Raw genomic sequence first — 27,815 nt, 5'->3', positions numbered from 1 at the left:
TTCATAGATAACTCTTACTATATAATGAGCACAGGAATTATAACTTTTAAACTTTTTGTCTTGTACTTTTAAATAATAAACTATTTTTATATGGAGCAAAAAGTATACAGACTAAAGTAGACAGTAATATTAAATTTTATCTTCTTTAATACAAAGAAATGTTGTTTTATGAAACTTATTGGCCAGATGAACTATTTTAACAATTATTTTACGACTAAATATTACTTTTGGCTTGGATTAGTTTTACCTGTTGCTTAATTGAATAGTCTTAACTTTAGCCAATAATGACTAACCTCTATTTATAAACTTATTTTTTTTAAATACTGCTAATCTATTTGCAAACTGTATAATTAGCCAGTATAACTGATAAAACGAGCCTAAAGACTAAAATCTCACATTTAGCTGACAATGTCTTAGACGTTGAGCTGTGAACAATTTAGCAGTGTCAATTTTTTGGACTTCACCTACAAATGGTCCCTTCAGTGCATTTGCACTTAACCCCAACAGCAGTTTCTTGCAACTAAGTCTGCCTGATGAGTCCTAAAAAGGACAAAACAGGTCATAGGTTGTCTTGGATGCTATTGTTGTTGGTTGAGCGGTGAAGTTCATTGTTTATTACTAACTGTATAACAAAAGTTATCAACTTATACAATTAAAAAACTGATAAGCTAGCAGTACGAATTTCAATTGGCCTGATGGTGTAGGGTCATAATAATGGATTTTAAAACTCTCAGAGTTGAACACTGCAAGATCAAAAACTAAGTGATCAACACATATTTAAAAATTAATCAAAAAACTCTCTTAGTTTTTAAATGAAAAATGTTTATTGCTAAAACATTTTTGTAACTAAAATTCCTTTTTAATTATGAAACTTGAAAAATTTAAATAAAGATGTATCATTCATTTTTATTTATACTAAAATTTAACTAGCCTTAAGGGAGTGGCAAATGTGTAAACACTAACTTTATACTATAACTACAGACTCTCAGAAAATTTTATTTTGTAAGTACAAAAACTATAAAAACTAGCTCCAGTTGGTTAAAATTGTAAAATGTTGAATTTCTATACAGTTGGTTTTAACAACCATCATAACCCGGTTAGATCATGAGTTAACAAATGGGAGAAATGTTGTAAATGCTTGCTGTAATGAGAAACTTAGTCACGCATGAGTTATAGCTTACTTTTTTGGATTTTGTGAACGAGTGTCTTTTTATTTATGATACAACTTTTACGGGTGCATTGAAAAACATGGAAAAGTATATTTAAAGGTCAGTCTGAGCTGAAAGAGCTATAAAAAATAAGCTGAGTCTAGCATTTTTTCAAAGCTTAATTTATTTTATTTATTCCCTTGACCCTAACCCACCATAACCAAACACAATAAAATTAAATTAAATAAAGTTTTCACAATTAAAACTTAACCATCATGAAAAAGTGCTTTTTTGCTGACTCGGCAATTTTTCAGCTCAGAGTGTCCTTTAAGTATTGTAGCTAAACCAAAGGCCGGTATTAGCCGGTATCGGCTATGCGTAATTGTGCATAGAGAATTAAAATAAATGACAATAATAAATTAAAAGGCAGAATAATGCACAAAAAAAATAGTAGATATATAAAATTCATTTTAATTCTCATTTCTTCATCTTCTTCGGTTCCTTAAGTATTCCTTTTCCCTTTCTTTAAGTCTTTTGTGTATAATAGATTTGAATTTTATAATAATATATATTGTATAATACAATAGATATAAATTTTAATTTGGCGCGGTCATTTGCAAGCAACTCTAACTTATCAGTTTTTAGTTCAAGGTCGCGCTTGTATACGTCCTTATAACGTAATTTTGGACGGCCTCGATTGCGTTTACTAACGACCAACTCGCCATATAACAGAGGCTTTGGAACTCGATCAGCACCCATCCTAACATATAATAAAATAAAAGCATAAAATTGAGATTCTAGCTGTGTATCATTAAAAACATTTAATATATAAAATACACGTTATATCCAGTTCCTGTGACTTTTATTGTCTTTACCTTTGTTAAATTATATTAAATCTTATTGATACAATAATTAATGGTTGTTGTTTCATTTTTATTCAAAATAGACTAAATTGACTAACTTTACAATACAAATTAAACAGCTGTATTAATCTTCATATATATTGTGACGCAATTATTGGATGTTTTTGTTCAATCATTGACAACGGCAAAATGTAAATTTGAATCAGTTTTTCTTTCCATTAAAGTAAGTGGTTTGTTTATATTATGATATGTTGTTTTGTTGTGTATTTTAGTTTACTTTACTTAATTTAGGCTTAATGATTACAAATATTATATAGTTTTACAACAGTCGGATTTAAAATTAAGTATTTCACCTATTATTAAATACTAACCTGTAAAAATCTGTAGAAATTGTTTAGTTTAATTTTAATGAAAACATGTATACACCTACTTTATTCTATGCTTCTATTCTTACATTACAGTAATTATTTTTTTCAGAACCCAGTTGAAGTGTGTTGATTAGTTAACACACAAAAACATATGTTGGTACAATAAAGGAAGATTGCTGTATAATTTGTTTTTATGTGAACTTTCAGTGAACTTGTTTCACTTGGATCTTTTGTTAGCTAACGATTAAATCTATATTTTGAATATTTAAATCAGTATACTAATTACTAACATTTGAACTATAGTAGGAGCTTGGAGAGTACTTATGGCCCACCAATGTTTCTAAAATTTAAGTGGAATCAGTACCGCAAAAGGTAAACTGCTGTATAAAAAAAAGATCTAAGGTACATTTAAAGGGATATTTAAAAATTAATCACCTAGACTTAGTATTCTGTCAAATTAAAACTTTTTATTACCCTACTGTCAGTCAGTAAGAACCACCCTACTGTCAGTCAGTTAGAACTAATATAGGTAAAGATTTTCTGCAACTAATAGATAAGCATTTAAAAGAAGAAAACAATATATCTTCAATTCACTCTACTGTCAGTCAGTAAGAATCAATACAGGTAAAGCTTCTCTGCAAATAATAGATAAACATTTAAAAAAAGACCACAAGTTAACAAAATAACAAAAAACAATAATTGTAAAGTTTTATATGGCCGCATGAGCAATATTAAGAAAAAAATCTAAAAACATAATCGAAAATACTTAAAAACAATAAACGATGAACAAAACGAAACACTTTGCAACTGTCAAACAAAAAACAAATGTCCCCTTAAGAATATGCTTAGTTGAAAATGTAATATATAAAGCGACAATCAGATCAGAAAACGAAACAAAAAACTGTTTGGGCTCAACGGGTGGCACTTTAAGAAAAAGATGGTACAACCATATTAGTGACTTTAAAAACTATAAACAGAACGGAACTGAAATATCGAAGTATATATAAAAGCTTTAAAATAACAACATTGACTACAAAATAGACTGGGGTATAATCCACCATATTTGCAAAGCCAAAAAGCATTTGCAGTACTTGCAGAAAAGGTCGCGATCGCCAAAGCCGACAGGAGAGACAACCTAAATAAACGGTACGAGCTCTTTTATTCCTGTCCCCACTTCCGAAAATTCCACTTCAAAACTTAAGTTTCCCGTAATACAGGTTTTATGCATGCTCTTAATAAATTTTTGTATAGCTATTGTTTTCTTGAAACTAAAATCTTTTTTTTATAAAAATCATTCAAGCCAAATTTAAAATTTTCGTAACTATTACACGTACAAAGTTACTTAAATTTTCAATAGTTAAGTCACAATAAAAATTAGCTTGATTAAAACTCATCTTAACTTAAGCTCATTTAACATTGTTAACTACATTTTTACTTAAGCAATGTTTAATTTGAAAATCAACTAGTAAAAAATAGAAAGCTACATACAAATTTTTATTATTATTTGTGTTGTTCCTTGATTTTGAAAATTAACTAAAATTAAAACTTTACCACAAATTCTTACTTATACTTAATATTAAATTTTAAAGTGTTTTGTTTTTAGGTAAAAATCTGTTTCAACTATAAGTTTATATTTAAAGCATTCGAGCGGGATTTCAAATTTTGATAGCTATTACAAACACAAGATTGTTTAAATTTTCAATAGTTACGTCACGACTAAAATAAGCTACGTTAAAATACATCTCAACTTTTAGCTCACTTTATTAACTACATTTTTGCTTAAGCAATGTTTACTTTAAAAATTAACTAGAAGAAAAAGAAAGCTACATACAGCTTTTATTATTATCGTTGTTGTATTGTTTTTAAAACTTAACTAAAATTTACACTTTACCTCAAATTCAATCTTAATATTAAAATTTAATTTGTTTAGTTTTTTAAGTAAAAAAATTTGATAAAAAATTTGTTTTTATTTTAATTTATTAATTTAATGCTATTTTCTATGACTGTTCTGATCTCTTTAGATTTATTTAAGCACTGACGAGGTCTTTGACCGAAATTTAGTTTGTAAAATAAATTCTTAAAAGAATAAATTCATTATTCCTCCTTCCGTAGTTGAGATCTTTTTATTTGTTTTCTCAAAACCAAAACATATAATTTTTTTATTAAGTAATTTTTGTGAATAAATGAATTAAATAGTCTCCAAGCTGCCAAGGACTAAGTTTTTCTACATACTAAAATTACGGTCCTCGACTAAAACATAGCCATCGCTAAATTATAGTGTTTAAACTTAAAAATGTAGCTCAATTCAACAAAAAAAAAAGTAGACTTTAATATCTGTTCTATAAGTGCTTTCAGCTATTATTTTAAGGAAATATAAATTTATTTAACAAAATTCTTGCTGTCTTACTTGTCTAAACTAGTAACAATATTTTGGTTACCGTCAACATAGTTAAGATGTTTTAGCAATTATTCATTACGCAATAAACTACATTGCAGTCACTGTACCATACTTTAACTGATAAACGAGCGTAAACTATTGTCTAAGACCAATATTGAGTGTGCCTTTTTAACAATCCCGATTTCGTATTGTCGTTACTTATAATACGCGCGGAACTGGTTATCATCTGACTCCATGCGTTATAACAATATCGGTGATGTTATTTAAATGTTTAGAAATGACTTATCTAGGTTATTTAGCTAAGTCGACTTATTGAATTGCGAACTAAACTTAGACTATTTTTTAAGCTTGGTCTAATTAAGTGGTTAGATTGTTAGAATGCTTAAACTAATTGTATATAAAGAAATCGAGTCTAGAAACATAAAACTGTATTACGATGAATAGAAAATGCGATTACACATAAAGCAAACTTTACAAATAAACTACTTCAATTTAAAAGTTCATATAAAAAACAGTCGACATCGTACTTAAAAGTACGATGCGAACACAACAATTATAGCAATAATGTTAACACTAGCACGCTCAAAAACTAACTTTCCAAAAAATAGCGCATAACTGAATTTAAGCGGTTTGAAACTTTGAGAGAAAAGAACACCCTTTCGACTTTTAGAAAAACAATGCTAAATTGTTACACCTTAAAATAAGATGTATTACATACGTATAGGGTTTAATACATATGTATGTAGCTTTTTTGAATTTTATAAGACATGAGTTGACTTTCAAATTTAGATAAGTTACGGAATGAAGTTTTCGAAAACTGTTCTAAACTAACTAACGTTTTATGTTTAATATGGTTATAGATAACTTTCTTTTAGAAACCATAGTGAGCTGATACAAAAAACAAAGTAATTTTTTTTTATAAAAAATATCATTTAAACTGTGTTTTTATAGTATATATTTTCTAATTTCTTCACCTTTCAACTTATGCTGTAAAAACTTTTATACTATATAGTTGTAAATATTTCAAGTAAATAATTGTTGTGTAGTTCGACAATCTTTTTCTACTTCATCACATCCATCGACTGTATTTCTGAACGTCTTTATTCCTTCTTTCTTATGTTCATAAAAAAAAAAAGTTTTGTTGTTTTAAAACTATGTTATGGTGTCAATATAACAAAGTGTAATATGTTAAAGTGAAACTTTTAAGATAGAGCTTAGAAAAACCAAAAAATCAACGAGCTTAATTAAGCGCAATGTTTAAATTGTTTAACTATATTTAAGTAATTTTATAGAAAATAATTAAAACAAGAGACTATACAAACTTAACTATAGAAATGTCAGACAACTAATTTTTTTTTGAAATTACGTAGTAATAGAAAAAAAAACGATTTTCTGTCAATACAGAGAACTTATGATGAGGAATTATTATGTTTGTTCATTATTGTCCGGTAAAGTAATCTGTATTCATTTCATGTCCGTTTTTTATTTTTGTTAAATAAGTTAATTGTTAAAATTTTTCCGAGTTGGTTTAACATATATCTTAGTAAGTTTTCTTTGATATTTTATAAAGAAAACTATAAATATTTCGAGCTTAAACACGTTAGAAAGGTAAACTAACTGTGAAATATGTGGTAAGCTATACGTATACAAAAGCATAATTCTAATTACTCACTACTATTCAAGTAAAAACTAGCTTAAGTAGTTAGTCTTAGCTGAAAAATATAACTTCCTGATATTTTCATTTCAACTCTATTTCATAAGATTTGTGTAATTATTGTACATAACATTATATTAATAAATCAATATCCTTCGTTCATAGTAAACATGAACACGTGCCTTATTAAAATACGCAAAACACTTAAAAAAAATATACATTTTCAGGTTAAAAGAAATTTATCACGTTTATTTTTCATCTTAAAGATAACTCACAACCATATTTTTATTATTTATTTTTTTGAGTAACACTACAACAAAAGCAAATTCATTTATTCTATTAGAATTTTCTATTTTAAATTAAGTATCTAAAGTTAGTAAGCTAGGCATAAAAAAACGAAATGAATATGACATGTGTACTTAAACTTTTTTTCATAATCAGTAAAAGTCCTAAACAATACTTTGTAAACAAACATATTTAAATAGATCAAATAACTATTTAGTACGTACACTTAAAAAACATATTTTCTAATTTACTTTTATGATTTAAATCAGGATATAAACAATACAAATGTGAACATATTTTTATTTAGTAAAAGGCACACTTTTAAAATCTATCATAATTTTGTGAAAAAGAAAACAAACAGATAAAAATAGTGAAGTAAGCGCTCTATAGTTAAACAAGATACAATAGTTTTTCAACTAATATGATCTTTTTCAACAAAACATTATTTCACTGAAAAATTTTTAACAAAAAGTAAATTATTTTGTAATCTATATAAAAAAGTAAAATTATCTCATACAAAAAATGTTTAATTACATAAAAAAGCTTGACAATGCATCTAGTGTTAACAAATTTAGGTAAATAATTTCTTCAGTTAAATAAAAAAACTAAAGTTTAAGTAGTAAACTATTTTATTAAACAGTAATTAATTCAGGAACACTTAGAAATCAACTGTATTAGGGAATAATCTTCCCTCTGAGTATAAACGCTCAACCACCAAGCCTTTTCAAACTTTTTTATTTCAAAATAGGTGATTATATCACCTAAAAAAGGACAAAATTATATTTGGATTTGATATAATGAAAAACCAAAAGAGTTACTAGAAATTACAATTAATATCCCGATTTAGATTTTTTGACAGAATTCTCAATATCTAACTTCAACTTTCGTTTATTACTTTTATGATCAACATTGACACTTTTATTTTCTTTAATGTCATTTCGTAACAACCTCTTTTCCCAATTAGGTATGAACTCACCAATGAAAGAGTTCAGATAAAACTCAACAACAGAATTTTCTATTTTCTCCAGGTTCACATTGATTTCGAGCTGTTGAGTATGACATATTTTTAATAAAAGTATTAAAACATATAATATGTTTTTACTAGTTAGACTGTTCAGGTTTTTTTATATAGCGTTAACTTGGTTATATATGATGAACTATTTAAGTATTTTAAATAGTATTTTAAACCATATAGTAATCTCTTAGTAAAACTAACCGAAGTATTAGGAGCAGATGTACTTGAAGCAAGTTCTGCATTCGGTTTGATTGAAACAACATTATTCGAACCAACTTCTTCCTTTATTTTAAGATCAACGTTATTTTTTTCGAGTTCTAATGCTTTAATTTCATCCGATGTTGAAGTACAGTGCTTTTTAATTGTGAGTGCATGACTATTATTTTGCAGCTGAGTTTTGGGGCACGGAAGCAATTTTTCAAACGCGGTTAAAAGCTGACTGTACAAGATGTCGTGCAGCGGGGGAGAAGGACACACTTGCTCATTGCCTACGTGCTTTTGGCAAATGTTTATTTTCTTACTCAAGTTGCACTCAATCAAATTTTTACATAGGCGCATGTCTATATTTTGAAGCGACGACAATGGAACTCTGTGTACATTGACTCCATAGATAAAACAGAAAAAAAAAGTTGCTTACGTTTTAGAATAAAAATAGGTGTTGTAGATAAAAATTAATTATGTTATCAGTACTTCTTAGCATCACTTAAGGAAAAACATAATGACTATTAGATTATTAGGTTTTTTTTAATAAATTTTTTGTTACCAAATGTCATAAATAACTTATTGGACAAAATTTTAAGTGTTTAGACATTAAAAAACTTAACAACACAGTAAACTTATTAAAATAGCTGAACAGTTAACTAACTGAAAATACTGCACTTTATGATCACTAAAATCGGGTATTCCTTTTACACGGGAAGATAGTGCGTACTGGAACGATGTGAAATAGGTAATCAGGTGATTGGCAAACTTTGAGTCCTTTACCCTACATTTTACTGAATGCGTGCCTGATTATAATGTTACTTTGAAAATTTTAATACTTTTAAATATTATGTAACTTCTTTTATACTTATATAGCTAACATTAATAAAATTTTAATTAAAAAAAAACGCTATATAATAAACAGAGTGAAATTCAAAACTTTAGAAACTACGAGGTTTAAAAAACCAACCATCTGTTCTCTGTGACCAGCGAGTATTAAAGTTAAAACTTATAAGTTTTAATACTTCCATTGGTAGTTGTTTTAAATCCTGCACTTCATTTAAATTGCCTTCACTAATCATTCGTTCTACTTTTGCTGAAAAAGCATACTTTCCGCAGACAACTAAGCTCACTTGGCTGTCAGTTCTAAAGTTTTTTATTAAATTATATATATACTTAACTTATTTTATTAAAACATTTAAAAAGTTAAACAATAAATAAGTTTCAACAACTGTAAACAAAAATATTATCTAAAAAAAAAGCTGTAAAGATATTTTGCATAACTTTGTTTAAAATTTTAACTTACAAGTCTTTATACAAAACACAGTAGTCTGGTATTATACCATGCTTCAGTAAAACTTCACATTTTTCTTTCAGTCGGATAGAAAGTCTTTCCTATAAAATTAAACTCAAATATTAGATTATTAATAATCTACATTTTACACAATGAAAACTTTTAAACTATTTTCGAAAGTATGCATACTTCATTATCTTTTCAAGTTTTTACCGCTGGTTATAGATTTATAAATGACAAAAGACGTTAATAATGTTGATCTTTAATTTCATATTTATAAAACATTTCTTATATAACTTGATTTAAGTTAACTCAAATTGTTACGCAATACTGTGTTTATATTTCATTTGCTTAAAAGATGATTATTCTTTTAGTTTTTTTTTGATTGTTGAAGACGAATTGAACGCACTTAAAGCTAAAATAAAGAACTAAACTAAAATTTTGGTAGAATTTTATGACATATCTTACATATTTTCAAAAACATCTCTAATAAAAAAACTTCTACCTTAGGATACGATCCAAATATATTAATAAACTTAAAACTCACATGTTCACTAGTTTTCATCTCAAACGCATCTATGTGTGCTAATGCAATGTCAAGATGGCGGTCAAAGTCCACGTTGCATTTCGTTATTTCTCTTTTCTTGTACATATATTTAACTTCGTTCTTTCTTCTCAAATACTCTTTCCCATGCTCCTCCGACAAATGCCTCATTAGTTTCCTTCGATAATTCAAACTTCTCTGCGAACTTCCCATTGTAATGCCACAGCAATGAACTTGTTTGTCGATAGCTCGCCAAACTTCAAATTGCTCGCTCTTCTTTAAATTGAACAAAAGTGGTTTTATATAATTAAACTATTAAACATTTTTAATCACTAAAAAGTTGGTTTGTTTAATAATAAGTTGCCCGCAACCAAAAATTTTTGCAAAATAGTAGTAACCTTTTGTTTGCTGTTAGTACTAGAACTTTCTTGTAATACTTTTTTGGACTCTACAAAATTACCATTGTTATAGTTGTTCTTTCCTTTATCTTCGATAGCTAAACATATTTTTACATAAATGCAAAGATTTTAAGAAACTAGTGTAAAGCTAAGTTAAAAGCATATAGCAAAGGTGCTTATAAAAACGGCGACCTTTGAGTTTTCAGTTAAAAAAAATCACACTTGAAAAATGCCAGTTAAACATTGCCTGCAAAGATTTAGATGATTTTAAGAAACTTTCACCTTGACGGAATTCGATTTTCTGAAAACCACTTCAATGTAAACTGTAAGGGACCAAAAAAATGTGACCTTAGGGTTTTTAGCTGGAACTTCTTTTACATGTGGCAATTATCACGTAAACACATTTTGCATAATTTGAGACAAATTAATGAAAGTTTTACAGAGGCACTTCTTTATTTTATGTAACTTTTATCACTTTTTGTCAGTTTTCTTGAATTTCCAGTATTTCTTCCGAAAAATTAAGAAGTACCTCGAAAAATTTTCTTTAAATCTTCTTAAACTGTGCACATATTTGATAATTGCCACAGGTAAAAAAATTCTAGCTAAAAAGCTCTAAGGTCGCATTTTTGGGTCCTACACAGTTTGTATTAAAGTGGTTTTCAGTAAATCAAATTCCGCCAAGCTGAAAGTTTCTTCATATCATCTAAAATTTTAAAGAGAATTTTTTTCTGGCATTGCCAAATTTAAATTTTTAAGTTGAAAACTTAAAGGTCGCCGTATTTATATAAGCAAGCTAACACATAAGTGTTGAAAGAAAAAGTATCAAGTTTATTTTTAAATGAATGGTTACACATTTAAGCTAGAATTTTGCAAATAAAACTGTATGCTTAATAGAACTATACAGTTTTATGAGGCGTCAGAGTTTTAGAAGTTTTAAAAACTCTGACATCGTACAAAGCTTCAGAGTTTTAGAACGATGTAAGAAGAGTGAACTTTATAGCCTAGAATCAATATTAATCGAATAAGAAAAGCCAAGTTAAACACTCAAATAACATTAAATGGTTAGAATAATTATAAACAATTGACTAATTAGCATGTCTTCAGTTAAACTTTGTTTATTACTTACTAGTTAAAATTTTGTATTTGTTTAATTCTAATATTTCAAGTCATAATACCTAAAACTTACTTAAAACTTATTTTTTAAGCTGTTTACTTAATAAATAATTTCAAATATATTTCATCACTTGATAAGGAAACATAGTTAATATTTCGAAAACGTTTATGTGAAACTTAAGTTGAAAACAAAAAGGAAAATGTTTAATCAAATTATTTATATTTTGATACCTTGAAAGATAAAAAACCTTCCTACAATATTACATATGAGTACTTTTTTTTTTTTCAAACTAGACTTTAATGTTATTCCACTGACCATTAAGGACTGTCCTGTATTCCCTTTGATAAGATTCATTAGTGGATAAAAATATTGTAATTGTTGGGTTTCGATCATTTCCATATTTGGATTTCCTAACAAGGTCTTTAAAATTCTTCAAGCAGAGTGAATTAGTAGGCTGGATTTTGTTTAGTCGAGGCTCTATAAAAGAAAAAACTTAAAAGTTAAAACTTTAGTAATAAATACTTCACAATCGATAGTTAATTTTTATGTAGTATAGAAGAAATATTTTTATTTATTACAGTCACCGTTGTTCAAAAAAATCTCTGATATTTTTTTAGAAATAATTTTTGAATCAAGTGTAGATTATTATAACTAACATTATAATTATTTGTCTTAACTAAAAAATGATGCTTAATTTACTTTAACGTAAAGAGTTTATTTAAATAGTAATATTAGTGGAAATTAAATATTTTATTTTCACAAGTATTATTATTTATATAACTAACAAACAAAAACTACCAATCAACTGTGTTTAATCGAAATCTTAAGCATAAATGTTAAAAAACTAAACTTAATTATTTTGTAAAAATTATTAATAAACTTAGTAAAAACTTTATTAAAATAACATCAGTATATTTAGTTCATGTTGTTAAAAATATATTGCTATACATTTTAATTAGGTAGGGCAAAAACTACTTAACTAATAAAAAGTAAGAATTGTTAATGTTCTATTAGTTAAGTTATTAGAAAATACAATCTTTTCTGAAACTTAAATGCCTTCTCTTCAATAATCTCAATCTTATACTTTTGTAGTAGAACTAGATTTTAATAGATTTATAGTTGAAGAAAAATCAAATAAATAAACAAATTAAGAATTTATTTTACTTTAAAGTGACTACTATAACAAGCTTAAATATATGAGAAAGTCATTTTGTCTTTTTGACTTTTTATAAACCATAGCTTTATGAATTATGAAACATGGTTTTCATTACTTTTTTATAACATGTTATAAACTTCAACTTTAAATATGTTTATTTGTAACTATTGAGGAAAAAAAATTAAAATAATTAAATGTCATAAGAAGCTCCCCACTTTTTTTACATTTTAATGTTAAGTTTTATTTTAGCTATCAGACACTTTTTACTACCTACTAAAATTTATAGCAACTTTTAAGCTATTAGCTATCAAAGTCAGTAAGTTTAATATGCTTCTACAGAAGGCGCAAAAACACTGTTTAGCTATAAATGTATATACTCCTTCACCTTTTGAACAATGTTCTTTAAAACTTTATCATAAGGATATTACTACTATATAAACCAATCTAATAAAAGAAATTTTCTAATTTAAAAACAATAACGTTTTATTTTGAAAAACCTCCCCTTATATGTTTTTTTTATTACTAGAATTTTTATGTTTAAATATTGTGTGAATTCCATTATTAAAGTTTTAACTACTTAAGTTATGTTATCTAAAAAATAGGTCTCTAGCAAAAAATATATATATATATTGGTTTTAGTGAATATTTAAACTAAAATAAAGTTAAAGATAAAAAATTGTGGTATACTCGTTTGAATTGGTAACCTTTAACAAATATGACTACATTTCAATAGTTAATTTAAATTTAGGTTTTATAAAAACAGATTAATAGTTTTTATCGAAAGATTTTAGAAAGAGCCTATGTTAACTTTTGTAAAAATATGCCTTAATCTCCCTAACGCTTAAAAAAATTACATTTAAATACCAAACTTTTCTTTTTAATTGACATACTGTTTTGCTTTCATCGAAATCAACTATCTTAAGCATATTTTTTTTCAAAGCTTTTAAAATTTTAACTGCTTTAGATTAAAGATTAAAAATCTTAAAATGTGTTAAAAGTTACAAATTTTACTATCCAAATAACTGCTAAAATCTGATATTTATCAAATTAATTAAAAGCTATAAATTTTATTAAATTTTCTTTGTTTTGTCAAATAGCTTAACTTGACTGTAATTTTAAATATAATTTTCCATAATAGCTGTTATTAGTGTATCTTTTAGACTTCGTTAAAACACCAAGTGATTTAAGTACTTAAAAATGAACTTATTTCACGTATTTTTAATTTAATTTCAGCATATGCATAGTGGGCCAGCATCTGGAAATATTGAAAAAGATCACTTTCATATATTATGTAATAATTAGTGATATGAAAATGAAAGTCCTAATGAACTTATAGCTTCAAAATAAATTTTTAAATTTCAGTTAAAGTTATGCCAGTTGGATTGAGGTGGTTTGAGGTAAATTTTGATATTTCTAAAATTATGAAATCAGTTCTATACGAAAACCACTATATTTCTTATTTTACAGAAAACATTTTATAAGTACAGAGTTGCCAAATATTTTTGGCAAATTTTTCCAGGTTTTCTAAATTTCTTCCAGGTTTTTAAAAGTACAAAATTTTGCGTCCATTTTTAGTTTTAAGACAAGTTTAAGGTAAAAAAATGTGTTAAATAGTATAAAAACATTAAAAATATACTGTAAAGATATTTGAATGTGTTTCGAAAAAAATTGGTGATGACAAAATTTTTTTAACTATATCAGATAATTTTTGTGTCAAACTGAAATTTTACTACTGAACATATTAAAAATGTTAAAAATTCCAGTTTTTTGTTTTTAATTTCTCAAATTCCAAGTTTCCATGTATTTTGGTAACCCTGTATGTATTTGTTTTTTAGTTATTAAAAAGTATTTTTTATTTATCAAATTTAATTATTAATTAAATAGAATGTGTTTCAGGTTTTGTTTGGGAAAAAAAAAAAAGATTTTAAACTTCTTTTCGGTCCTTAACCTGGTAAACATTCCGAAAAATGTAAAAAACCTGCACACATAGAGCCTATCAACATTTATAATAATACAAATCCTTGATTTAGTAAATTCTAAAATGCAATCAGATAACCCTTACTCTATGGATTTTTATTTTATGCAGTTTTGGCCAATTTATTTTTTTAACTTTTATTTAATGGACTAATCATAACATGTTCTTATTAATCATAAAAACTTTTTATTTCACATAATCAAAATGTCTTAAGGTTGTTTTAACCCAAAAACAACTAAAAATGAGATTTATTTACATCTATAAAGTTTGAAATATACCTGCATTTTTATAAAACAGCCTAAAGAAAAGAAAAACTTAAAAAGCTAATACTAAAAGTATTATAGCTTTTGTTCTAATACCTCCTAATTTCTAACAACATATTCTAATAAAAAAATATTAATTAGTTTAAAAAAATATATATTAGGATGTGCATAAGTTTAATTTTTATTATTACATTAAATTTCGTTAAAATAATATAACCCTGTTTCATGTAAATGGTGATTTTGGTCCGCTGTAAACTTGTTAAAGATAAGTAGTATATAGTTATACGTTACATATACTTAGTCTTTCCAACTCTCTTAAAAAGAAAACTTATAATTAGTAGTACTTTGATTATTAAGGATGTTTTAGATAAAAAAAAATTACCAAAACAAAAAAATTGACTCTAAAAAAGTCAACTTTGTGAAAACTAATTTACGAAATTATCTTAGTTATTTTTTAGGATCAATTTTTATCAAAAAAAAAATCTTACTCATGTCTGAAACCAACGACTCAATGTTTACAAGTTGTGATTCATCTATGCTTTTTTCAAAAATCTCAAATTTATTTGTTTTGTCATATTGCAAGCAAAAATTTATCGCATGTTCCCATTCAAGTGTATTATTGCAAGTTTTATCCCAGTAACTCTTCGTTTTTACAAGATTCTTTCCAGATAAAAACATATGTAAAATTGTTTCACCCATCTCATCGATGTATGTTCTGTAAAAATTCAACAATAATTAGATGTTGTTTGTAATAAACGAAAGTTTGAATATTTGACACATGATTGACTGTTTGTAAGTTATATACTTTTATTTGAAAAAAGTTTAGAATGCGATAAAAAAGAAAAATTAAAAGTATACACATTAATAAAAATACAGAAACTAAATTTAAAAATATAATATTCATTACATAGAAAGTAATAAAACTAAATCAATACACACCATTATTTTTATTGCTTTTAAATAAAATATCAAGTTTTTTTTTTCTTATACTAAATCAACTAAACCGCACGACCATTAAAAACAATCCATGTGACTTTCTGGCACACGGTTTCATCCTAATTAGAAGTCATAGGGCATACATAGTCACTATAATCGTTCTGTCAATCAAAAATAACTTGCTTGAGCACTTTCGCACTGATATATCAGTTTCAGATAGTCTGGGACTCATCGTGACTATGTATGCCTGACGAGTGCCAAAAGTTGATGATTAAATAATATTAATAAAATAAAAATAATCAACAATTAATTCTATATTTTACCTGTATCTGTTATCAACACATGTTGCAATGTCAAAGGCTCTATTATAAGGAATGTAGTAAGAGTTATAAACTGTTTTGAAATTTTTTTCACTTGGTACAACAATAAAACTCATCAATGAAAATTTTCTTGCTAACTGTTTTTATAATTAATGATTATCAAGATAAAAATAGTTTCCAATACTAATTACTGTTCCTTAAAAAAAAAAATACTATTTTGTATAAATTTCAAAACACTTTAAGATAAAACTACAAAATATCAAAAACCGATAAAAAAATTCCAAAAAAAAAAATAATATAAAACTTTAATAGTTAGAAATTAAAAAAACTTCTTATATATTGAATCTACAACGTAGACATTTCATTTAATTTTTTTGTAACTATTGATTTTGTAAAATGTTTATATTTTTTAACATAACAATAATACTTACCAATGAATGACTTAATAGTTTCGAGCAGAGTTTAAAGCAGTCATTCAAACAATACCTTACAAAAACTTTATCATTGTGTTCAGTTCTAATTTCATTGAACTTTTGCAGCAAAGCAAATGTCCTGACCATTAAACACATGCAACAGTTTAAGGTGGTTTCTATTTTGATGTTTTTCACATTAAGGACCTTTAAATAAGTATTAGAGAACTAATATAGTATACAATTACAACACAGTGCGTAATACTTCTTAGTAATAACTTTATTGTACAAAAAAACATTTTTTAAGAAATTTAAAATTTCTTAGAGTTATAAAAAACAGCAATTTTGAAGATGTATAATAAGGTTTTTTTTTAATTTTTGTAGTAACTAATTGTAGTTAGCAAAACTTCTTAGAAAATTTTGAGTTATACTTTTGTTTAAGTGTGTTTCAATAGGAGATTAACAATTTAAAGTCCAACTTTTAACTATAAACTAGTTTTTTTAAAAGTTTAAAATATGTTTAAAAATAACCTATTTCATATAGAAACTTTAATTAAGTTAAATTAAAATAGTTTCAATTTTTTTGTACAAAAACTAACTTCTTTTCTTTCAAAGTTGTTTTCAAAACTTTTAATCGGAAGTTTTTTAAAAACATTTATGTAAATTCTTTGCACGAACTCAATGCAATTTAATATAGATTTTCGTGACACATTTTCCAGTAGTAAAGGCCTTAAAATTGAGAATAAATAAAATGTAAGTATAAACAAGCTATAAAATATAAAGATCAAAACTTAAATACAAAATTTGATAATATAAATTAAAATATAATGCTTATAATGGGTTAACCTTTATTTAATAAAAATTTAGAAAAGAAAAACAATAATGTGATACATGCTTTTAATCTAAATAAAAACATTTTTGTTGGAAAATGTACATTACCATCCTTTACATTTTAAATTAAAATGTATACAAGGGTGGCCAGCAGTTTTTGAAAATATCTTAAAGGTTTTCTGAATTTCTTCCAGGTTTTGAAAGTACAATTTTTTGCGTCAATTTTTAGTTTAAAGTTTAGTTTGAGGTAAAAAACTGTGTTAAATAGTATAATAAAATTAAAAAAAACTGTGAAGTTACTTTAAATGTGTTTTTTTATATAAAACAATTTTTAACAATAACAGAATATTTTTATCTATATGATAGATTTTTCTTGTCAAATCAAAACTTTACTACTTAACATGTAAATATTGTTTAAAATTCCAAGTTTTTTTTTAAATTTCTCAAATTTCAGTGTTGTTAGCCTAAATTGTCAAATTCCAGGTTTTGTGGCAACCCTGTGTATGACAACCTTAAAATAAAACTTAAAAAAGTTATTAAACTAAAAATAATAAATTATATTTAAAACTATACCTAAAACCCTCCTTCCAACAGCTAAACTTTCTACTTGCTTCAATTTCTGGGATGCTTAATAGTACAAAATCAGTTATTGTTTCTGATTTCAGTATCAATTGTGAAAAGTATTTTACTTTTTCTAAGTTACAGTCATCTTTATCTGATCTCAGCCTAAAGATTTTATACTTTTGTAAAATTTAAGTACAAGAACTTTATATTATATAGTACAAATTTTACAATAAGCAATCATCAGTTTATTCATAAACTGCATTAAATAAACTATTATTTTACTTTTAAGATTAGTAGTTCTAAATTTTGCACATTGGGACAGTATTCTGGGTAAAAAGTAATTTATTTTGCACAAAAACTCATGATGAGGAGTAACTGAAATACTCAAAAACTAGCTTAATAATATTTCTAAATTAATTTTGCCTTATTTGTAGTACTTCATCAGTTTAATTAAGTTTTGAACTAGAAACCATATAGTTATATTATCTAGTTAAGTATTTTCAAAAAAGTTTATATTGTAGTATAAATTCTTATAAAATCATCAGTCTATAATTCATAACAATAAAAGTTAAATAGAGCTAATCAAATTATAAACATCTCAAACACGTTTATTGATACAAAATATATTAATTTAAAGTTCTCAAATTGCATAGTGGTTTAATAATAAGATCAAAAAAGAACTGCTTAAAGTTTTTTTATGTAATTTTTAATAAAACATAATATTTTTGGTACAAATTAATACAAGTGTTTTATTTTAAGAATGGTATTTTTCACATTTTATGTAACATCTACATCAGGGGTCGGCAGGCATTTAGTAGCTGCAGGCTTAATTTAAAAATAAAAATTTTCGCGGGCTGCAGTTGTAGTTTTAGTTACTTCGTCACTTTTTTAATTCAAATCTCCTGCATTTTTTTGTTTACTCTTCATTTCAACTTCATCTAGTGAAAGTTTAAAATTTCCCGTAAATTGTACTTGAGACCTTTTTTTAATCTGTTTTTTCATATTCTATAATACCTAGCATAACTTTCAAAAATTACATTCTGGGGCCTCAACTTTACCCTTCATAGCCCGTGGTTTCCAATACCTGAACTATATCTAAAAATCAAACAGATTTTATGATAATAATATTAAGTTTACAAACCTTAGATAGTCTATTTCACCAACCAGAGAGTTCATCAAAGCAGTGCAAAAAGTGAAAATCATATTTTTGCTTAACCGCTCACTTATAAATGGTTTAGAAAACATAACTGACATGTTTTCAGCACACTGTAAAAATATTAAATAGGCCTTTTTAAATTTCGAACCTTCGATTTATAGTTCTTATATAAAATAAAATAAATAAAAAATATTCGATTTTTTATCTTAATTATAACTAGAAGCCGTGTTTTTTAGCTTACGACCAATTTAATTATTTACGAAAAGTAGAATCTAACATTTTTTAACGTTTTAACAGTTATTAATTTTTTTTTTTAACTTAATGTTTACTTGAATATCAAGTTAATTTAACAACTTTATTATAACTATGTACTTATTATAATATAAGAAACTTTATTTTTAAATTTTTTTTTTTAAATATTTTTAACCTAGAAGTCTGCTAAATAACAATTTTATTCTAAAAATAGTATTTAATAAATTAAAAGATCTTTAAGTATAGAGATTGAAATCAATATTTTGTATAATATGTTACATTTAGAACTGCAATAAATTACAACAAAAAAATGCATTAAAAAATTATTATAAAATATAATAAGAAGGACTATAAAATTACTAAAATCTTAATACAATAACTTGTTTTAATTATTTTGTAGAGGTTTAACTAAGCTATCACACACTGTTTACCTCTCAACTAAATCTGAAGCAATTTTTTTAGACAAAAAAAAAAAAATTGGTAAACTAAAAGGCTAAGGAAGGTTCTAACCAAGAAGAAAATAATTTTTCACTAAAAGTTGATTTCCTCTTTTATTATTTAACTAACTTTCTTCAAATTTTACAATTATTCCAATACTAATAATTAAATAATTAATTAAGAATATTTCTTAAAACTAACCTTATAACTTATTTTTCGTCTAAATTGTTTGTTTCAATATTATAAAAAATTAAGATGTCATTTGTTTTAAACTATTTAAAAACTGCTTTCTCTAACTAAAAAAGTAAAAATTTAGACAGTTTTTTGGTGAATTTTGAAAATCGACAATTTAAAAACTGCTGTCTTTGGGTTTGTATCAGAAAACTTAAAAAAAAAACTATATCTCGAAAATTTTTTACTTTTCTTTATTAAACAAATAGATATTTATAGTTTATACCTAAGAGCTTTCATATAAGAGTTATACTAGCCTTTGTAAAAATAATATTTAACCTCCCAATGCCCATAAAGTATGATGTTATTGTATGTTTTTATTGGCTTTATAAACTATTTGAGTTTTGTGGCTTAATGTATATCAATTTTCTTTACCTATTGATAAACAAAACTAAAATTCTTAAAAAAGGGACTAATCTTTGAAATATAATAAAAATTATCTCTATTTAAACAATTATAATACTTTATAAAAACTTAAACTAATACTATTTATAATTTTCAAAACTTATTCAATAAACTTAAAACCTCATACATTTTTGTACACTACTTAATTAGATACAAACACTTGTAAGCTTGTTTAAAACAGTGGCGATATTATAAGTTAAAAAATATTTGACTTTTAAAAACTTTAAAACATATTTATTTATATTTGACCTTTTTAATTTTATACTTACAGCAAGATACTATAATTATATATGTGAGGAAAAAGTTGTAAATCATTCAAAGTACTTAATTACATGTAAATGAAACTTACTCTTATGTATAGTTCTGGGTCACATTTTACAAAAATTTCAAGTTCTTTCGTTAAACTGTTTGAACCAACGTAGCATTGTGCTAAAAAAGCTTTTGTAGTCATAAAATTGTATTCTAAATTTGTTTTTTCCTGTTTATTATATAATTAACTAAGAAAAAAAATACAAAAATATTTACTACACTGTTTTCATGAAAAAAACAACTATTAAGCACAGTTATTTAGATGGTGATATTTAGTTTTAAAATTATTTTAATACATATGCTTAAATTTTATTTCAATTACAGAGGTTTGGAGTGGCACACACGATCTAATTGTCAGCTAAATACAATATCAAGTATAAACAAAACTCTACTATTTATTGTTAAGTGAAATAATAAAAAAGTATTTAAAATTGATTTTAGTTATATAAGCAAACCTGATGGCGAAAGTCAGCTAGTTTTTGGATAGTACCTTTTAAATAAATTTGAAATGTCGTCCGCTGATTTATTCTATTAGTCATGACATCATAAACATCTTGATGGTATAAACTACTATTACTACTGGTTATTAAGCTGTCTGAAAATTATCTTTTAGTTACATTCTGACTTTACATATGTCTGGTTATTTTATAATATATTAATTACTGTTCTCAATCCTTCACAAACAAAAATGTATTTAATGCGCCTATAACACATTAATTTCTTGATTTTATTTTTTTAGTTTAAATTAATATAAAAAAACTGCTAATGCATGAGATTAATTCTATTGTAACTTTATTTAAAACAAAATTTAAAATTCTATAACATCTTTACGTACTCACAGCATTTTTCAGAGTGCCAACACTTGAACTTAAAATTTTTGTATTTATTTTATAACTCAAACATTTCAAAACTAATTGGTATTATTCATAAAAATAACCAAGTCTAATTTTGTTTAATTAAATTTTTCTTACTGTTAAGAAATAGAACTTGTAGACTAGAGTATGAACAGTAGAGTTATTTATGATTTCCATAAGGAGAAGATAACAATAATAACAATAATGCATTTTATATAACAAGGTACTTGGGATCACTTATTAAACTCTTAATTTCTTTAATGTTTTAAGGATAAGACTGAGAAAGTTTTATAAATTTTGCTTAAAATTTGTAGCAGATTAATTTAACCTGAAATGGTCTTTTTTCACCATTTTAGTTGGCTCCTTGTATAAGGACCTTAAAAACCTCTAACTTTGATTACTTATATATTTTTTTTTTTCAAATTTTAACAAATGGTAAAAATTTAGTGGTGTCTTTGTAATTTTTGTAAGAAATAAGCTTTTATTTCCTATGCTTTTAATATGATAGGTTTTGTGTATCTAAGCAAAAAAATCACATACTTAAGACTTAATTAGTAATGAAAACATAATAACTATGTATTAAATTTAATTCAACAGCTTTTAAAGCTCTACTTGATACTGTACAACGTTTTTTTTCTTAGCTAAAAATTATATCATTAAAACAAAACTTATGCAAAACTAACTTTTTTCATTAAGCTTTTCCATGTATTGTAGCATTTTCTTTTTAAACTTTGGACCTCGGCTGTTGAAATTTATCAATTTTATAAACAATTTTTATTTCTAAAATAAAAAAAGCTGTTTGTTAAGTACAAACAAAAATGTTTTTAGCACCTAAATACTTTATATGACGAAGAAATTTGCAATGTTCAGGGTTGCCATTCAAAAAGTCAAAACCCTTACCTAAACTCTCCTAGCGCATCCTGAGTTTTTAAAAGCCTTTATAAAAACCTTAAATAAATTTTATTTTAATAGATTATCAAAATAAAACAAATCTTGTTTTTAAACAAAGTTGTTACAAAATATCAAATATTGATACTGAAACAATAAAAATTTCATTCAAGTTCTACAAAAAAAAAACTGTACTGAGTCTTTAAAAAATCAAAAAACTATTTAAATATTTTATAAAAAAAAAACAAACTGGCCTGAATCATCCTGAATTGAAAAAAATAAAAATAGCCTTAATTATCCTGATATACTCAAAAAAATTTAAAGTGACCTAAATTATGCTGAGAATCATTAGCTGTTGTATAATATAAAAAGTTTTATGTAAACAGAGGTATTATATAAACTAAATTAATTTCACTAACAAAAAAGGTGCAACATAAAAAATTTCTTAAAGTTGTATCAAAATATTAGTATTTGATCAGTAAAAATTAAATTTCATGTTTAATTCCAAATTAAAGAAGGGTCTAAACATTAACCTATATATAAGAGCTAAATTAGGAACAAATTATACAGTATACCAACTTTATTGTACCAACATATTCACGATAACATGTAACGAATTAACACACTTTCAACAGGGTTCTGTAAAAAAATAAATACTGTAATGAAAAGAATAGAAGCTGAAGTAGGTGTATACATGTCTTCATTAAAATAAAAATCATTTCTACAGCTTTTTAGAGGTTAATAGTTAATAATAGGTAAAATACTTAATGTTAAATCCGACTGTTATAAAAATCTGTAAAAAATATTTTCATTTTAATGAAGACATGTATACACCTACTTTAACTTTTATTTTTAGGTTGAAGTATGTTAATTCGTTAACACACAGAAAAATATGTTGGTACAATAAAGGAAGATTACTGTATAATTTGTTTCTACCATATTCCAGTGAACTTGTTTCACAAGTATCAAACACTTAAATTTATATTTTGAATAGTTAAAAGCTAGTTATATACTTAAAAATACTTTTCAGAGAATAAAAACAAAGTTTGATAATATTTTTAGATAAAGTCAGTTATGTAAAAATATTCAATACAAAGTAAATATGAAAAAATCCACAGCCTTTATTATTTTAATTTTGAAAAAATTTGTTAAAAATTTATCCTCTCACTCATTGTTCAATCAAATAATATCAAAACTTAAGGAAATTTTCTTTGCATTAATAGAAAAAAAACACTAAATTAAAAAATTCTAACAACACAGCTGTATATTATTTAGTTAGAACAAGACTGGGAAAGTTTGAGAACAATCGCTACTGTAGAAGAAGTTTTATTTTTAATGAACTTGTCTTTTTCCCTTAATTATATAATCCTTTTAAAGCAGGGTTTCCCAATTTTTTCATAAGTACATCATGCTAGTTAAAGACAAATTTTATCAATTACAATGTTTATTTATGAAGCTGCTGTTTGTAAATTGAAAAAAAAAAACAATGTTAGTACAAACGTTTTGAAATTGATAACAGTAACTAAACTAAAAACGTAAACTAAATTGTTTTTATATAAATTTTCAAATGTCTTTTTATTGATTTTAGTTTTTATCAAAGTGATGTTTTTTTTACGTAATTTATTAAGCACCAAATCTAGAAAAAACAAACCTTTATTGATTATATAATTAAAAAAGAAACTAGGGTCTAAAAATAAATAAAAAAGTTATGGCCCCAAACCCTTAATTGCGCTCAAGACATATTTTTTCTTCATTCTCTACTCCAGAATATCTAGTTTAAGTTTCAAATTATGGCCTCATGCCCCCCCCCCCCCCTATGGCCCCTTTATTACTCATAGCCCCTAAATTTCTGAAATAGCCCTCAAGGGGACCATATGACCCACTTTGTGAAACCCTGTTCTAAAGGAACCTATATTGAGCTCTTAAAATTGGTTCACTTATGTGTTAAATACAGTACATGGGTACTGCTAGCTTAAATGAAGATTTTTTAAACAAGATTAAGGGCATAGGGGGTCCGACATTTTTTTTTTACTAAAAATAACATTGGATTTTATATGAAAGCTTAAAGTACAAACTACAAGCCAGTTTATATAAAATTAAAAAATCTTATTTAACTTTTGAGATATTGTAATTTTTATAAAAAGTTTCCGATACATTAAATTTGTTTTTTCCGTTTCAAATAAAGTTTTATGAATGTTTATCCTTAATTTTTTATGCTATTAAAAAGTTTTAAACAGTTATCAGCAAAAAACAAACTATATAAATTATATGTAATACAAAATATCTATAAATCTTATCATGTTTTGAACTATTTGGAACTATAACAAAATGTAAACATAGTTAATGCAATTGAACAATGCTAACCTGTATGTACATGCATTTTTGACAAATGAATCCCAGTTTGTTTTCTTTGTAAAAAAAGTCCTATTGGTCTTCAAAAATTGCAAAAACTTACTGAAAATTTTTAAATAATCAAAAAACATTCAGCATTAAAAAAAAAAACTATTTTTGTAAAATACTACAAAGAATAACTGAAAAGCTAAGATAAGACTGTTTAATATAAAAGTATTCAATATACATACTTTTAATTTCTCTTGATATAAAAACTTTGTAATGTTTCTTTTGAACAAAAAAAAAGTTTATTTGTTTTGAAGAAGATACTTACTGGGAAAGCTTTAGCTCATCTTCAACAGATACTCTTTTTACTTTAAAGTCTTTTGATTGTGAACAAGTAAAGTAAAATTCATTTAATAGGTTGAATATATCATCTTTATCTACTTTTTCTATTTCCTTAGATGCCTGGATTTGAAATAAAATATATATAAGTTACAAGTACAATTTTTAAGACTTTTAATTCAATAAATTCAGCATTGTTTTGTTTTTAAACTAAAAAAATACATTTTTATAGAATTACTAATACTAAAACACATTTAATACTTTTTTATTCAATATACAATACATTATGTATACTTTTAATTTATATCAAGAGTAACAACCAAAGTTCTTAACTTGCCTCCAAGGTGAATTTTTTTTAAACTTATTAATGTTTAATTTAATTAACAAAATATATTAACGGGATCATTTCAATTATACATTATTTACAACTGAGAATCTCATTAAAATTATTTATAAAATGATAGAAAAATAAATATGAATAAATTCGTAAATCAATAAACTCCCAATGTAAAAATATTTAAAAAATAAAGTATATTGTATAATTACAAAATATTAAATACTTTTAATAGTTTGATGCATAGATACAGTTATTAGATTACAACTTACTTTTTGAAACTCAGTATCCAAAGATGAATTTCTATTTGTGTTAGACATGTTGTTTAGTTAAAAACATTTATCTAGAATTTAAAAAAAGTAAAAAAAAAGAACAAAATAAGTTATAAATCTAAAATTATATGAGTAAAATTTGTTAGCTTGATAGTTTTTACTTTTAAGTGTTAGCCTTTTTAATTAAATTTTTAAAATCTTAATTAAAAAAAAAATTATTAAATAAAAACACTTTTTTTCTGACTAAAATTAAAACTGTTTTTAAGTTATTTTTAATAAAAATACTACAAAATTTTTATCAATACCTATATAACTGTAGGTTTATCATGAAGTGAATAATAAATACTTATAAAATAATTTTGGACATATTTTTTAATTTAAGCTTATATTTCATTAACTAAATAATTAAATGTGATCTTTTTTTTTGGAAAAGCTATATGCAGGATAGCCAATTTTTTTATAGAAATTTTATCCAGGTTTTTTGAATTTCTTCTAAGTTTTTTTAAAGTACACATTTTTGGGTCTATTTTTGGTTTAAAACTAAGTTTAAGGTTAAAAACTTAGTTAAGGAGTATAACAACATTGAAAAGATACTGTAAAGGTTTTTCAAATGTGTTTTTTAATAAAAAATATTTTTGATTTTGCAGATTTTCTGTGTCAAATTAAAATTTTACTTTGATGTTTCTGGTATAAACCTATGAATCACAATTTTTTCATTTTATTTTTAAATTTTAGTTTCTCTAAAAGTCAGTTTTAAAATTTTTAGGAAGTATTCCTTGCAATATTTAGAAAAATAATTCAGACAAATTTTCAAAAATTAAACAAAAATAAACAAAAAAAAAGTCTACTTCTTATACAAAAAAGTATAAACTAAATTAATTTAGAAAATTTATTATATTAAATTACAAATAAAGTATTTTAAAAGTTGCCTAAAGTTGTAGGAGTGATTTTAATTACTTAACAAAATAAGCTCAACTATATGTTTTAATACAGAATAGCAACTTTTTAATAATATTAATGCATTTATTATAAAATAACTATTTATATATAAAAATATTCAACTGTATAAATAAAACTATCATACAGTTCTACAACCAATTTAAAAGCAAAATAATAGCACATAATAAGAAAATTTTTAACAAAAACAATAAAATAGAAAAAAAAATATTAACTTTCCAAATGCCTTAAGGAACACTGCCCTTTAGACAACCAATAACTAATTTCCAACATCAACTATTATAGAGCAATAGTAACATCAAATAAAGCAACCAAACATTGTGTTGGGTCAAAAGGAATCACTTTTAAAGAAAGATATAGAAACCATAAATCTTAATTTTACAACACAGATAAAAGCCATACAACAGAACTATCAAACTATATTTGAGATTTAAAATATAATAAGACTACATACTTTAAAACCAAATGCAGGGTTGCCACTCTTAAGAGTCAAAAAACTGCTCTGATTGACCTTAAACTACCCTGAGTCACCAAGTTTTTTTTTCCAAATAATTTTTTTTTGCCTCTGTAGAAAACTACTTATACCTCATATTCTTTTTTTCTTCTTAATGATTAAAAGGAAGGTTGTATGTGTATGGTTTTGCATTAAATATTAACTAAACTTATGAGAAATACTATTTTTGAAGATTAGAGAATAATAGTTATTACTCATTTTCAGTTTTTTTACTAAAATCAAGTATTTATAAGATACAACAAACAACTTTATAAATGAATTAACGACATATAAAACAATATAATTTTACATTATATGTCCAGGACAAGACATTAACAGGTCTATAACTCAATAATTGCAAGGTTTGAGCACAAGGTCCTGAGACCAAATATTTTGAGCGTTTTTTTTGTAGTTCAATAAACTATATAAGTAACTAAAAATATACGTTTATTAAAAATTTTTAATGCATAGTCAAACTTTTATATCTCTAAACCTATTCTGTTTAAGGGCATAAGGTGTAAACCCAAACCCTTTCTCTTGGTCAGTATCTTTTTTTTAATTTGTATTTTTTCTTATTAAATATTTTATAATTATTTTTTTTGTTTTTACTATCACTGTAACACGTAGCTTTTACCGTCGTGCAAAAATGTAACTTGTGCAAAACTGACCCTTGGTGCAAATTTGGCTTTGTGCAAAAGTAACTTTGTGCAATTTTGTGCATTCTTGCAATTTTTTTCTTGTGCAATTAACCTCGTGAAATTTTTTTTTTGTGCATTTTAGACCTGTTCCCACTTTTTATACCTACTTCTAAAA

The 27,815-nt window shown here is 24.8% G+C and overlaps 1 protein-coding gene across 2 annotated transcripts; it reads right to left on the bottom strand.

Moving 5' to 3' along the window:
• Positions 1-7,274: 7,274 nt before the first annotated feature.
• On the bottom strand, positions 7,275-25,624 carry LOC145842334 (uncharacterized). 2 transcript variants are annotated; one of them, XM_082949758.1, is made up of 20 exons: positions 25,553-25,624; positions 24,936-25,069; positions 24,635-24,724; positions 22,066-22,124; positions 20,984-21,123; positions 20,569-20,697; positions 18,879-19,003; positions 17,747-17,899; positions 16,942-17,071; positions 16,364-16,549; positions 15,936-16,069; positions 15,165-15,391; positions 11,598-11,759; positions 10,169-10,266; positions 9,774-10,046; positions 9,239-9,327; positions 8,903-9,078; positions 8,597-8,738; positions 7,933-8,320; positions 7,275-7,762 (listed from the first exon to the last, which is right to left on the bottom strand). In XM_082949758.1, the coding sequence occupies exons 1-20, from the start codon at positions 25,598-25,600 to the stop codon at positions 7,547-7,549; spliced, it is 3,099 nt and encodes a 1,032-aa protein (XP_082805884.1). In that variant the 5' UTR covers positions 25,601-25,624; the 3' UTR covers positions 7,275-7,546. The 2 variants fall into 2 exon arrangements, with proteins under 2 accessions (XP_082805884.1, XP_082805886.1); XM_082949760.1 differs by lacking the exon at positions 25,553-25,624 and having other exon boundaries at positions 24,635-24,678; positions 24,936-24,959.
• Between the last annotated feature and the right edge of the window lie 2,191 nt (positions 25,625-27,815).

Source organism: Thalia democratica, chromosome 8, assembly GCF_965202585.1.
Source record: "Thalia democratica chromosome 8, ktThaDemo2.hap1.1, whole genome shotgun sequence".
NCBI lineage: Eukaryota > Metazoa > Chordata > Thaliacea > Salpida > Salpidae > Thalia > Thalia democratica.
The sequence above is the reverse complement of the archived record's forward strand: the minus strand, read 5'-3'. Positions and strand labels throughout refer to the sequence as shown.

What these genes read in the sequence shown, in the direction of transcription:
- LOC145842334 (XM_082949758.1), bottom strand. Translation starts at nt 25,600, where the DNA reads ATGTCTAACACAAATAGAAATTCATCTTTGGATACTGAGTTTCAAAAA. An exon ending in GATGAGCTAAAGCTTTCCCA is followed by an intron (nt 24,725 to 24,935) that starts GTAAGTATCTTC and finishes AAAAATTTTCAG; the next exon opens with TAAGTTTTTGCAATTTTTGA. An exon ending in GGAAAAGCTTAATGAAAAAA is followed by an intron (nt 21,124 to 22,065) that starts GTTAGTTTTGCA and finishes GATAATTTTCAG; the next exon opens with ACAGCTTAATAACCAGTAGT.